Source organism: Glycine soja, chromosome 6 (assembly GCF_004193775.1).
Source record: "Glycine soja cultivar W05 chromosome 6, ASM419377v2, whole genome shotgun sequence".
Classification (NCBI taxonomy): Eukaryota; Viridiplantae; Streptophyta; class Magnoliopsida; order Fabales; family Fabaceae; genus Glycine; species Glycine soja.
In genome coordinates this window covers 41875448-41889867 of record NC_041007.1, presented here as the reverse complement: position 1 = coordinate 41889867, position 14420 = coordinate 41875448, and the positions used below count along the sequence as shown (strand labels likewise).

General features: G+C 31.1%; 2 protein-coding genes across 2 annotated transcripts; both read left to right on the top strand.

Moving 5' to 3' along the window:
- The first annotated feature begins 1846 nt into the window (after positions 1–1846).
- LOC114417002 (TMV resistance protein N-like) lies at positions 1847–2692 on the top strand. The gene has a single exon (XM_028382058.1). The coding sequence runs from the start codon at positions 1937–1939 to the stop codon at positions 2435–2437; it is 501 nt and encodes a 166-aa protein (XP_028237859.1). The 5' UTR covers positions 1847–1936; the 3' UTR covers positions 2438–2692.
- Positions 2693–2792: 100 nt separating this feature from the next.
- Positions 2793–6029, top strand: LOC114416283 (disease resistance-like protein DSC1). Its single transcript, XM_028381154.1, has 4 exons — positions 2793–3824; positions 3922–4251; positions 4408–5298; positions 5394–6029. Exons 1-4 carry the CDS (start codon positions 2793–2795, stop codon positions 6027–6029), a joined length of 2889 nt encoding a protein of 962 aa, XP_028236955.1.
- The last annotated feature ends 8391 nt before the right edge of the window (positions 6030–14420 follow it).

Below are 14420 nucleotides of genomic sequence, written 5' to 3'. Positions count from 1 at the left end.
TTTATTAAATTAAAATTAATTTCATTCAATAACTCAATCCAATTTATAAAAACTAGTTGAATTGGATGGGTTTGTGAGTTTGTGGATCAGATCAGATCAGATCCACTTACACTCATAGCCCAAACCAACCGCAATAAGGGGCTTTTTAGAATTACACACATTTTTTCCCTAAGTTTGCTTCCATTTTTGGCAATTGTAATGGATTAACATTAGCTTTATAATAATGTGGAAAAAGAAAACCAAACTATGACGAGTAACATGGACGTTATGAAAGAGTGAATATCCTAGTAACAACGGAACAAAGCTCAACCTAAAATATGGAACACAAATTTAATTTGAGGCACTAAATTATTTTAATTATCAATTTTGGACTCAAATTAATTATTTAATATGTAAAGTAAAATGTTAACTAGTACTTTAATATGATTATGAAAAATCCAACTCAAACTAAATACATATTTAAATTTCCTAGTAGGTCATGTCGGGATACCCAAAGAATAAAACACACTTTTTTTTATTAAAAAAATAAGAAGATACATTAGGATTAAAATAGTTAATCGGTGGTAAAAGAGAATAATAATAATAATAAATTATCAATTTGATACTTAATTTTATTTATTTAGAATGTTCAATAAGTTATTTTATTTCTAAAAGTTCCAATAAGGGCTAACATTTTATAAAATACCTGAATGTAATTCTTTATTTTTAAAAAATTTTCCAATGTGGTTGTCCTTTTTGTTCAAGTGAGGTTAACGACATTAATTACAAAGTTCGGGAAAAAATACCATATTGAGGCATTCTTAAAATGCAAAGAACTACAAAGACATTTAAAATCACGCAAATTAAGAAAATTTTAGAAAATAAAGAATCTGATTCAAATTTATAAAAATAAAAAGACCTTATTTAACATTCTAAATAAATAAAGTGATACAATTGATAATTAAACATATGAATAATAATACAAACTATAACAAATTGTTGACAAAAGTAGTTGATACTTAGATCTTTTAACTAAAGTTTAAGATTTGATCATCGACTTGACATAAATTCATCAATGAAGATATCATTTTGTCCCCCAAAGTAGACTGACCCATTAGGAGATGATTAGTTTGATTCTAAATAAGAAATCTCAAATACCTTAAGTTATGACAAAATGCTATAAAATGAACGCAAATCATCAATCGCGCTACGAACAACTTATTTTAATTTTGGGATGAAAAAACAGAACAATGAAAAAAAGTAGAAAAAGAAATTCAACTTCATTATGCATGAAGTAAAATAAACTTTATTAAAAAGTGAATACTCTAACAACTAATTTCGTCTGAAGGTTCTTAATTAAAAGAAATTACTACGAAACAACATTCAAACTGAAATAAGGAACTTCATACAAAACTAGACGGAAATATGTGCCTTACACATATCAATAACTAAATATACCTAAATATTGTGATATTAATAATCCTTCTCTTAAAAAAAATCTTGATAATCCTTTTAACATAATTCCTTTAATAACACATTTCAATATTTCATGCCTTAGGAACAAAAAACCTAAATTTAAGTAACAAACTCAATAACCAGATATTTTGAGAAGGTAACAATTAGAAAAATAATATTGCATGTTTTTGTACTTAACGAGAGTCAACAATAAGAATAAGAGTAAAAGAAAAAGACATAAAAATATTTTAAAAAAAAAATGTTTGATAGGAAGCACCGACGAAATGATGAAGCAGCAACATCAACGAAGTCTTCATTAAATTATTAGGGGGAAATTCATAACTCGTTTTCCACGAACCTCCCTTCGTCACCGTTAGATATGTGGCCTGAGCCCACTCACATCATCTGAACCCTCCATTCATTAGCAAGTGGGTTCAGTAGCTGATTCATTATTTGTATCCACAAACACTTGCTCTTCTTCCTTCACAGTTTTGCAATTGAAATGGCTTCTACTTCTAATGCCATCATCCAATGCACCTCTTCTTCTTCGTTTCAGTATGACGTGTTTGTGAGCTTCCGCGGTGAAGACACACGCAACAGCTTCACCGGTTTTCTTTTTGGAGCTCTGAAAAAACAAGGCATCGAGGCCTTCAAAGATGATAAAGACATCAGGAAAGGCGAATCCATAGCACCAGAGCTAATACGAGCCATTGAAGGGTCTCATGTTTTCGTTGTTGTCTTTTCAAAGGACTATGCTTCCTCAACTTGGTGCCTGCGTGAACTAGCACATATCTGGGATTGCATTCAAACATCACACAGACCTCTTCTGCCTATTTTTTATGATGTTGATCCATCACAAGTGCGAAATCAGAGTGGAGACTATCAGAAAGCCTTTGCCCAACACCAACAAAGTTCCAGGTTCCAAGAGAAGGAAATTAAAACATGGAGAGAAGTTCTGGAACAAGTAGCCAGTCTCTCTGGTTGGGATATCAGAAATAAGTAAGTAATCTTCTGTTGGTTTGTTACGTGCATATACAATATATTTTTATCATTTCTTACTAATGCTGTTATCTTGAATGTATTACTTATTACAACCTTTAAACTGGAGATTGGGTCAACATTTATTATACATGTTTAATACAAATAATATTTTAAAAATGAAAAAAAGTACTATATATGTTATTGTCTTCTTCTATGCATGTACGCTCTGTTTTGATTCCCTTAAGTGATGATTTGTCATTCTTTGTTTTCTTTAAACTTTTAGGCAACAACATCCTGTGATTGAAGAAATTGTTCAGCAGATAAAAAATATCTTGGGTTGCAAATTTTCTACTCTTCCATATGATAATCTAGTTGGGATGGAATCTCATTTTGCTAAATTATCAAAGCTAATATGTCTGGGGCCGGTTAATGATGATGTTCGAGTTGTTGGAATTACTGGGATGGGTGGAATAGGAAAGTCCACTCTTGGTCGAGCTTTATATGAAAGAATCTCTCATCAATTTAATTCTCGTTGTTATATTGATGATGTAAGCAAACTTTATCAAGGTTATGGTACATTAGGTGTACAAAAAGAGTTACTTTCTCAGTCTCTAAATGAAAGAAATCTAGAGATTTGCAATGTATCTAATGGAACACTTCTGGTATGGGAGAGGCTATCCAATGCAAAGGCACTTATAGTTCTTGACAATGCTGATCAAGATAAACAACTTGATATGTTTACTGGGGGTAGAGTTGATCTGTTACGCAAATGTCTAGGTAGAGGAAGCATAGTCATTATAATTTCTAGAGATAAACAAATATTGAAGGCACATGGAGTAGATCTTATTTACCAAGTGAAACCATTGAATTACAATGATGCTGTTCGATTGTTTTGCAAAAAAGCATTCAAAAATAATTATATTATGAGTGATTTTGAAAATTTGACTTATGATGTATTATCACATTGTCAAGGTCATCCTTTAGCAATTGAAGTGTTAGGCTCATCTTTATTTGATAAAGATGTCTTACATTGGAGGAGTGCACTGGCTTCGTTAAGAGAAAATAAAAGTAAAAGTATTATGGATGTGTTGCGAATAAGTTTTGATCAATTAGAGGATACACACAAGGAAATATTTCTAGATATTGCATGTTTCTTCAATTTCTTCAATGAGGATGATGTGAAATATGTGAAGGAAGTTCTAGATTTTCGTGGATTTAATCCCGAATATGGCCTACAAGTTCTCGTTGATAAATCACTCATAACCATGGATTCGAGGTGGATTCAAATGCATGACTTGTTGCGCGATTTGGGCAAGTATATTGTTAGAGAAAAATCACCTAGGAAGCCATGGAAGTGGAGCAGGTTGTGGGATTTTAAAGATTTCCTTAAAGTTATGTCAAATAATAAGGTAGAATAATTTATAAATATAAAGTCCTCCTATTATTCTAGAATTTGTAAATATTTCCAAAGATCTAACTTTTTCTTTCCTCTTTGCAATGTTCAAGGTAGCAAAAAATGTTGAGGTCATAATAATTGAAGATCCATATGGCATTTTTCGAACAAGAACAATGAGGGTTGATGCTCTATCAACAATGAGGGTTGATGCTCTATCAACAATGAGTAGCCTTAAGCTTCTCATATTTGGATATAGGATAGCTGGCTTCAAAATCGAAATCAATTTTTCAGGAACACTTGCTAAGCTTTCCAATGAATTAGGATATCTTCGTTGGCCAAAGTATCCTTTTGAGTGTTTGTCACCAAGTATTGAGCCGGACAAACTTGTTGAGTTGATTCTACCTAGAAGCAACATCAAACAACTTTGGGAAGGCACAAAGGTAGTATCAATTATTATTATTATTTTTCTATATTGTTTTTATTTAAATAAACAAATAAAAAGGTAAACTTTCTTATGAATCTATTTAATTAAAGAAACAAAAAAAGGCTGAATGTCATTATTAATTTTGTTTCCTACTATTGGCCTTGCATTGTAGCCTCTACCCAATTTGAGGCGTTTGAATCTCTCTGGCTCCAAAAATCTAATTAAAATGCCATATATTGGAGATGCCCTGTATCTTGAGAGACTTGATCTCGAAGGATGTATACAACTCGAAGAGATCGGTCTGTCCGTTGTTCTTTCACGAAAGCTTACTTCTCTGAATTTGAGAAATTGCAAAAGTCTTATCAAGTTGCCACCATTTGGAGAGGATCTAATTCTTCAAAATCTAGATCTCGAAGGATGTAAAAAACTCAGACACATTGATCCATCCATCGGTCTTCTAAAAAAGCTCAGAAGATTGAATTTGAAAAACTGCAAAAATCTAGTAAGCTTACCCAATAGCATACTAGGCCTCAATTCTCTTCAATATCTGATTCTCTCTGGCTGTTCAAAACTGTACAACACCGAGTTATTTTATGAACTAAGGGATGCAGAGCAATTGAAGAAGATTGATATAGATGGAGCTCCTATTCATTTCCAATCAACATCTTCCTACTCCAGACAACATCAAAAATCAGTTAGTTGCTTAATGCCTTCCTCCCCAATATTTCCATGGATGCGTGAACTTGATCTAAGTTTCTGTAATTTAGTTGAAATCCCTGATGCTATTGGAATTATGAGTTGCTTAGAAAGGCTAGATTTAAGTGGTAACAATTTTGCTACACTGCCCAACCTCAAGAAGCTTTCCAAACTGGTCTGTTTAAAGTTACAACATTGCAAGCAGTTGAAATCTTTGCCTGAGCTCCCTTCACGGATTGGCTTCGTAACTGATTCATCGTATTGTGCACTAAGACAAACAGGATTATACATTTTTAACTGCCCAGAATTAGTTGATAGGGAACGCTGCACTGACATGGCTTTTTCATGGATGATGCAATTGTTTCAGGTTTGCATGCATGTTCCTCCTTTGCTCCTCCCATCTCTTTCTCTCTCCTTTTTTGTGTATAGGAATCAGGAAATAACATATAGATGTCTCTGCAGTACCAGGTGAAATACAAGATTGAAAGTGTTAGTCCAGGAAGTGAAATACGAAGGTGGTTCAATAATGAGCATGAGGGAAATTGTGTAAGCTTAGACGCATCTCCTGTTATGCATCACCATAATTGGATTGGCGTTGCGTTTTGTGCAATATTCGTCGTACCTCATGAAACACTCTCAGCGATGGGTTTTTCAGAAGCAGAATGGTCATTTCCTTTGTTTGGTGATATTCCAGTGGATTTATATGGAGATGTAGATCGAGAACTTGTTTTAGACAAATCAGATCACATGTGTCTATTCTATGTTGATCGACTTGACATCATTGCAGATTTCCATCTGAAGCACAAATATCTTGGCAGATTGCTTTTGAAATGTGATAATGAAGGGATAAGGTTCAAAGAATCATATGCTGAGGTGAAGAAATATGGATATCGCTGGGTATATATAGGGGATATAGAATGGTCGGCTAGGAAGCGCAAATTTGGGGCTAGGAAGCGCAAATTTGGGGAAATTGAAGAAAATGAAGGAAAAAGAAAGAAAGGAATAATGTCAGCAGAAGGGAGAAAAAATGATGCAACCACCTCCCAGAAAAAGACAATCAAGTTGTTGCTAAATGAATTTCAAAATCTTAGCCTATAGAATCATCATTTCTTTTGTCATTTTATTCATTTGAGTCGTCCTTCACTCATCCCAACAATTCACAAGTGCCATAAAGGGAACTGATCCAAATTTTGAATAAGCTTGGTGGCGTAAAATCAGGTTTGTATTCCCTATTACTGTTATTTTTATTCAATTCACATTGGATTGAAGATTATATATAATATTTGTTTATATATATGATTTTTTATATTGTATTTATTAATCAACTTATTCATAATGATATTTTAAATAAATTTTATAATATTATCTTAATTTCTATTATTTGTTACTTGTGGCTTTAATAGTAATACAAATAAAAATTATTTATAATTTATTTAAATTTTTAATATCAATTACCACTAATTTAGAGTTATTATTGATGATACTTATATTTATATTCTCTCCATTCCTTTTCATGTTATTTTTAAGGTTTTTATGTTTTAATAAAAAAATACAATAAAGTTTTTTGAATATGATAAAATAGTTGTAAAGTTTCTTATTTTATCTCTTTTTTTTCGATTTCACAAATAAATGCATAGGTAAATTAATTATAAAATAAAAAATAAGTAAAATATAATTAATGTGATCATTAACTTTGTAGATGATGAATAAATAAAAATATTTTATTTAAAAAAAATCTAGCAATTAAAATAAAAATAGAAGGAGTACCTTTTATAATAGGTTAAATTGTAATTTTACTCGTTTTGTATCTTGATTATCGAGAGTGAAATGTTAACTTTAATGTGACATCTTGATATTGATCAGGATCTTATTTTGAACTAGCTATTAATTTTTTATTCATAAACAAAACAATAAATCGCTACGACATTTGTTTTGTTTAGTTAAATACATTAATATTATTTTTCATCTATTATTAGACAAGAGTATTTTTATTCAAATTATCAACATTTTTAAATATATAAATATTTTTAATAGTTTAAATATTTTTATTTTTATGGTACCAATATATAATTAAATATCATAAATTAATATGAAAATTTGTACATAATTTTTTTGTAAATTGATTTTAATATATAAATTATTTTTACTCTAATTATTTACGTAAAATTATTTATAGTAAAGGTAATAAAACACTTGTTTGGTTTAATTAACTATATTAACATTATTTTCAATGGATCATTAGTCAAGATTTATTATTTTTCAAATTATCAAAAAAATTTAACTAAAAATAAAAAATAATTAATATATAAATATTTTTAGTTTTACGCAAATAATTAGAGTAAAAATAATCAGTACATTAAAATAAAATTAAAAAAATTACGTAAAAGATTTAGATATTAGTTTATGAAATTTAATTATAAATTGGTAAAATATAAATAAAATTTGTAAACTATTCAAAATAAAAACATATAAAGTGATATAAAATAAAATTAAAGAGATTTGTATATTATATTTTGATAATTTGAAAAAAAAAATAATAACTCTTTTCTAATTGTACATAGAAAAGTGTTAGATGTTCTTATTTTGACAAATGACTCCAACATATTAGATCTAAACATTCCAGTGTCACAGTATTAATTAAAAGTAACACTCATTAGTAACCCTTAGTATATTTTAATAAAATCAATAATTTCTCATATTAATAAAAAAATTAAATTATTTACAATATTTAATTTTACATATTTAATTAATAGGAAGGAAAAATTATTAAATAAAATAAATCTAAAAGTTTACACTAATTTAATATTACTATCTATGCATAAATTTATTTATTTTTATAATCAGTCACTTTAAAATATATTTCTAAAAAAATAATAAATTAAATTCATGACTTTAAAGTTATAAAATAATATAATATAATATGAAAATAAAAAATCTAAAAATTAGATATATACATATATATTTACATATAAAGTTATTAATAGTTATATTCAATGTTAATTATTTAGATTAGAACTAATTAGATACATGTAAATAAATGATAGATTAGATTATTTTAATACCACATTGAAGTTATTCAATGAATACCAATATGTTATTACTCTTGTCTTTTTACATTCAAATTCTTTCTTGCTTCTTATCTCTATTTCAATTACTTATCTCTTGCTTGCTTGCAAATTGGATATACATTACAAAAAGTTCATGTGGATTTGATACTAGACTTTTATTTTAACTTTACTATTTGTAACAAATTGATACACTTGCTAACGAGTCAATAGTTATATGTATTAAAATATTATTGAATCATATTAAATAAGATTAATATGAAACCATTATATATACATGAATGAGTTTTAAGATTGAATTTTATGTAAAATAAATAAATAAATTCGAGCTCTAAGTTAACATATTTGTCAAATATAATTTTTAATTAAGTTTATCCATGGTCATTTAAATGTATTAGCACTATTTATATAATTTTGATACTATTTTAAATAATAATTATCACATTAATAGTAAATTAAAAAATATTTCACTAAGCTTAATTTTATTTTTTAAAAATTTAAGATACATTAAAGTATATATTTCACAAAACAACTAAAAACATTTATAATATTATATAGGTAAAATAATATATATATATATATATATATATATATATATATATATATTAAAATTGTCTAAGACGTTATTATTTTTATATATAATAAAGTAATAGACATTATTATTATATGTTAAAATAATATAATATATTATTTGTTTCTTGCTTTTTTCAGTTGATTCTTTATAAAAATTTACTATTATTTAAAGCTTTTAATAATGAAATTATTTTTAAAGTTAATAATGTTTATAGTGATTGATTATAATTAAAATTACATTATCATCTTCATGTTCATTATCAAATTGATGATTTCATTTTTATATAAATTCTACTTTAAAGGATTGTAAATATCCACACAATTTCTTTTTAGTATGCTTTCTATTTCCTTTTTTATTCATTATTATAATATGATTTCTTTCATTCTTTATTTTTATTTTTATGTATAAAAATTATATTTAAATGTGTTATTGATCATCATCAAAATTGAGAATTTAACTCTTTTAAATCGGTAAGGTAAAATGTGGATCTATATTCATAATTGATAAAAAAATCATTTGTTTAAATTTTTATTTTAGTGTTATTTATATTTATATTTTGATTTTGAGTCTAACTTTTTTTAATGATTTTTGCGATATTGAATGTACATTTGAATCAATATCATATTTTTATTAAAAAGTTCTTTTATGAATAATTTATCAAATACATTTTATAAGGAATGACAAGTGAAAATTGGGTACCATATTTGATAAGGTATATGTTACTCTTTGTCTTTTATCATTATTTTTTCTTCTCAAATATCACCCTTGTTGTTTTTTTATCTTAATTTTATTGTTATGTTAATTTATGTTTTGATATGATATCATAATTTCTTTTATTGTTCATTTATATGTATGAAATGATACTTTGAACATGTTATCGATCATCATCAAAAATCAAAATTTATCTTTTAGATTAATAAAGTATAATGTGGATCTATATTCATCATTGATAAAAAAAATTGTTTAAATTTTTATTTATATTGTTTTTTATTTATATTTTGATTTTAGGACTAATTATTTCTTAAAATATTTTTGTTGATCAATGTTATGCTTTTATTAAAAAGTTGTTACATGAACCATTTTTTTCTTTGTCTTTCATTATTTTTTTTCTTTCTGCTTTGCAAGAATTGCTTCGGTTGTTCTTTCTTCTTCATTTTAGTGTTATGTTATTATATGTTTTAATTATTATTATTATTGTTCAATTTTTATATATGTTTCATGTTTTTTCTTCTATAACTACTGTATTGTAAATCTTACTTTTACATTATATTTGCTCAACAAAACATGAAGAGATTCTATTATTGTGACAATTTTAATTTTTTTATCAATCATATTTTGAATAATTTCATTACAAATTTTTATTTTTCCTACTCAAATCAATTGTCGAATTATATGAATGATAATTTTTAACTATCAATTGAATAATTTATTTTCTTTAAAATATAAGTTATCAATGTAAATAATTTAACAATTATCATTAACATAATTAATTTTAAAAAAATATTTTTATTTTTGAAATATATGATAAAACTTACAATAAATAATTTAAATAATTAAATTGATAATAAATATTACACAATAATAAGAATAATGATAATAATAACAATAATAATACAACAATTTTTTTATAAAGGTCAATCATAAGAAGTTATAACTTAATATCCTTATACATTTAGACCATAAAGAATAATAAACATCAATTAAATATTATTAATTTGAAATAGATGTAATAATATAATTATTATTACAAAGAAAAAATAGAATGTAATAGTTAATATTATATTAAAGATTAATAATAAATACAAATAATTGGTGACATCTTTAATAAGTTAATAAATACATAAAAATAATATTTAATGTTTGAAACATACAATTATTTTTATAAGTAACTTTTGAAAAATAGTAAGGAATGAAAATAAAACTAAAACTAAGGTAAAATAAATAATAATAACACTAATATGTTCTAGCCTTTTTTGTTCAGCTTTCTAACATTTTAATTTGTGGCTCAACACATACATGGGGCAGCCAACAACCTCCTTATTCCAGACCTCTGAAACCTGCAGTCTCTAACCGTCAGTATGGGAAGTCCAAATTTTTAGAAACATAAAAGGTGAAGCAAAAACCTTTTCAGTTTTCTGAAACTGCACAAAAGTTAGGCTATGATCTGATTTAACCCGTGAAAGAGTGCTACAAGAACATTTATCTAAGGAAGATTTGATTAGATGTTTGCCACATTCAAAATGCATTGACTGCTATTTAAATGGGAAACAAGTCAGCTTTTGTCATAACAAATAATCCTATTCAAAATGGAAGGACTAAACACATCAAAGTGAAGTATAGTTCTATAGGAGAAGCAAAGAAATCAAAGGAAACCATCTTAGAGCTTTGCAATTAAAAAAATATTGATATTGCAAACATTACGACAAAACCCTTTACCAAAGCAAAGTTTTAAGTTTAGAAATCAAAGCTTGGAGTATTGAACAAAAATCTCAAGGAGGAGTCTTAGAAAATGGGGTTTTTAACAACTTTTATAATAAAATATAATGTATATGCAATTTTTATTTTCTGACTACTTGTAAGTTTGGTTAAAGGATGTTTGTGTTTATACAACTAGTGTAGGCTAATGATGCTAATTATCTTTTTAAATTCATGATAACCTTTTACTCTCTCAATGAGGGGCTTCCATAATTTTTGTACTTAAGAAACTTGCTGTAAAACTTATTTGTGTGAATAACCGAAATGCATCAGAACCGACACATCTAGCATAGCTTCTTTATCTTTAGTCCTAATCAGAGTTGTAGTTGATAAGAGAGTGATGGAAAAACATCGGACAAATGTCACAAGGAAAAAACTAGGAAAAAAATCAAGATTCCACAAGAGCATCCCGGATGTAGTCAGTAGCAGTCACAAGCAGGCTACAAATGACAACTCGAACACAAGCACTTTGTTTTTATCTAATTTTCCAGATTCTTTCAATGCCAAAGATACGTGGGAAACTTTTCAAAGCTACTGGGAAATTCAAGAGGTGTTTATTCCGGGGAAGAGGGATAAACATGGAAATCGTTTTGGCTTCGCACGATTCGTAGATGTACAGGACGTTTGCTGATAGACCAGCAGAAACAAGTAACAAGGAGACATCAGCTGCAAGCAGCAATACAGGGGTGCAAAAAGAGGAAAAATCTAAGAGAAAGATTATGAGGCCTTCGTACCTTCGAGATTACGCTTGAGTCAGAGGGTAGTTTTGGCAAATGCAGAGTTAGGAAAATGTTGCTTGGGGAATGCTTGTCTTGTTCCTTTAGACACAGCATAACCAATTTGATCCAATTTGATATTTCGCAATCTTTCGTAATATTCCTTGTACGAATGGTATCAATTCTGTTATCAGGAATGCTATATATAGGATTGTAAATAACAAGCAATGAATATGAATAATTTTGCCCACAATTACCTTTGTTTCCTTTTCTCCCTCGTTATTCTGGAGGTAGCTGGCCCTCGAAGCCCAACCTTAGCTTTTTCCCTAACAAATTGGTGCTCTCGTTGCCATGTCCACCTCGGACCCTCCTAGGTCAATCACCAAGCTTGAAGATGCTTTGCTTCTTCTTGCTCAACAACATCTCCCACTCACCACCAAAATCGATGAGTTGCTTCATCGTCTACCTCCGTCCCAACCTTCACCCTCTTCTTCTCCCTTCGATTCCACCAACCCTCCCCTCCGTAGCCCATCCCCTGCAACCACACATAAAATGAAATTAGACGTGCCCCGGTTTGATGGCACAGACCCAAACGGCTGGATTTTTAAAATAAACCAGTTTTTTGAATATCACAGCACCCCCTTTCAAGACCGCTTGACCATTGCATCCTTTGCCATGGATGGACGTGCCCTTGCTTGGTTCCAATGGATGACCAGCAATGGGCAACTTACGTCTTGGCCGGTTTTCCTGCAAGCACTACAGGCTAGATTTGCTCAATCACAATATGAGGACCCCACAGAGGCCCTCTTCAAGCTCACACAGAAGGGGACCGTAGGGGATTACCTTGCAGAATTTGAGGACCTCGCAACTCATGTCGTCGGGCTTCCACCACCCTTCCTTCTCAGCTTTGTTTCTGGATTGTCCCCTGACATCCGCCGTGACGTCCAGGCACTGCAACCACTCACCTTAGCCCAGGCGGCGGGCCTTGCGAAACTTCAGGAGGAGAAGTTTCTGGACCACCGCCTTCCGCCTAAACCCAGGAACCCTGCACCTACGACCCAACCCCCTTTCATCCGCCCTTCCCCTCCCACTCCCTCACCCAAATCTTTCTTCCCCACCGCAATTTCAACCGCGCCTGCACCCTTACTCACTGCCCCGCCGCGTACCCTGCCTCCCGTGAAACGTCTATCCCCGGAAGAGGTCGCGTCTCGCCGGGAACGTGGTCTGTGTTTTTCGTGTGACGAAAAATACCACAGAGGACACAAATGTGCCTCTAGGGTTTTTCTGATCATAGCTGCTGAAGACGACCCTCCTCTACCCAATTTAAACCCAGCTGACCCGGACCCTGACCCACCTGATCCACCCGATATCAACCCGGCCCAAATTAGCCTTAACACTCTTGCGGGTAATGTAGCTCCTGAAACGCTGCGTTTGGTGGGCATCATTTCAGACCACCACGTCATCCTCCTTGTTGACGGCAGCAACACTCACAATTTTATACAAGAGCAGCTGGTCACGCAATTGTGGTTACCATGTCAAGACATACCTCCATTACGGGTCATGATCGACAACGGTCAACACTTGGTCTGCAGTCACATGTGCCCACGTGTCTCCATCACAATTCAGGGAGCCCAATTCACAGTTGATTTGTATGTGCTTCCTATTGCCGGAGCCAACGTTGTCCTAGGAGTTCAATGGCTCAAATCCTTGGGGCCCATCCTAACGGATTATACGACCTTATGTATGCAATTCTTTCATGAGGGATGTTTGGTACAATTGAATGGCAACAGGGATGCAAGCTTGCACATGCTTACTCTTCCTCAATTTCGTCGGTTTTGTCACCGACATGAAGATGCTCTCTACTTGCATGTTTCTATGACATCGTCGGAGACTCCTCAACAAACACCTACCCAGGTCCTTTCTGCAATTAAAGATCTCCTGACCCACTTTGCTTCTCTGTTCCAGGAACCACATTCGTTGCCACCACCCAGAGAGACGAACCATCACATTCATCTCCTTCCCCACTCTTCCCCTGTGAATGTGCGTCCGTACAGGTATCCCCATGTTCAAAAACGTGAAATTGAGCTTCAGGTGGAGTTGATGCTTCAGATAGGGTTAATTCAACCCAGTACGAGTCCTTTCTCGTCCCCAGTCTTGTTGGTCAGGAAACAAGATGGATCATGGCGCTTCTGCGTAGACTACAAGGCTCTGAATTCAGTTACGGTGAAGGATAGATTTCCTATCCCCACCATTGATGAGCTTCTCGATGAGCTCGGAGGTGCGCGATGCTTCTCAAAACTTGATTTGCTTAGTGGTTACCATCAAATCCGCATGCATTCAGCCGATATTCCAAAGACCGCATTTCGCACGCACCATGCGCATTACGAATTTAAGGTAATGCCCTTTGGGCTCTGCAATGCGCCGTCGTCGTTTCAGGAGACTATGAACACCATATTCTGGCCATATTTGTGGCAGTTTGTCATCGTCTTCTTCGATGACATCCTGATATATAGTGGATCCCTGGATGAGCATCTCTCTCACCTACAAACGACATTTCAGGTATTGCTTGAACACCAATTTGTTTTGAAGTTTTCTAAATGCTTCTTTGCGCAGCCTGAAGTTGAGTATCTTGGCCATGTGGTCTCGATAAGAGGGGTGG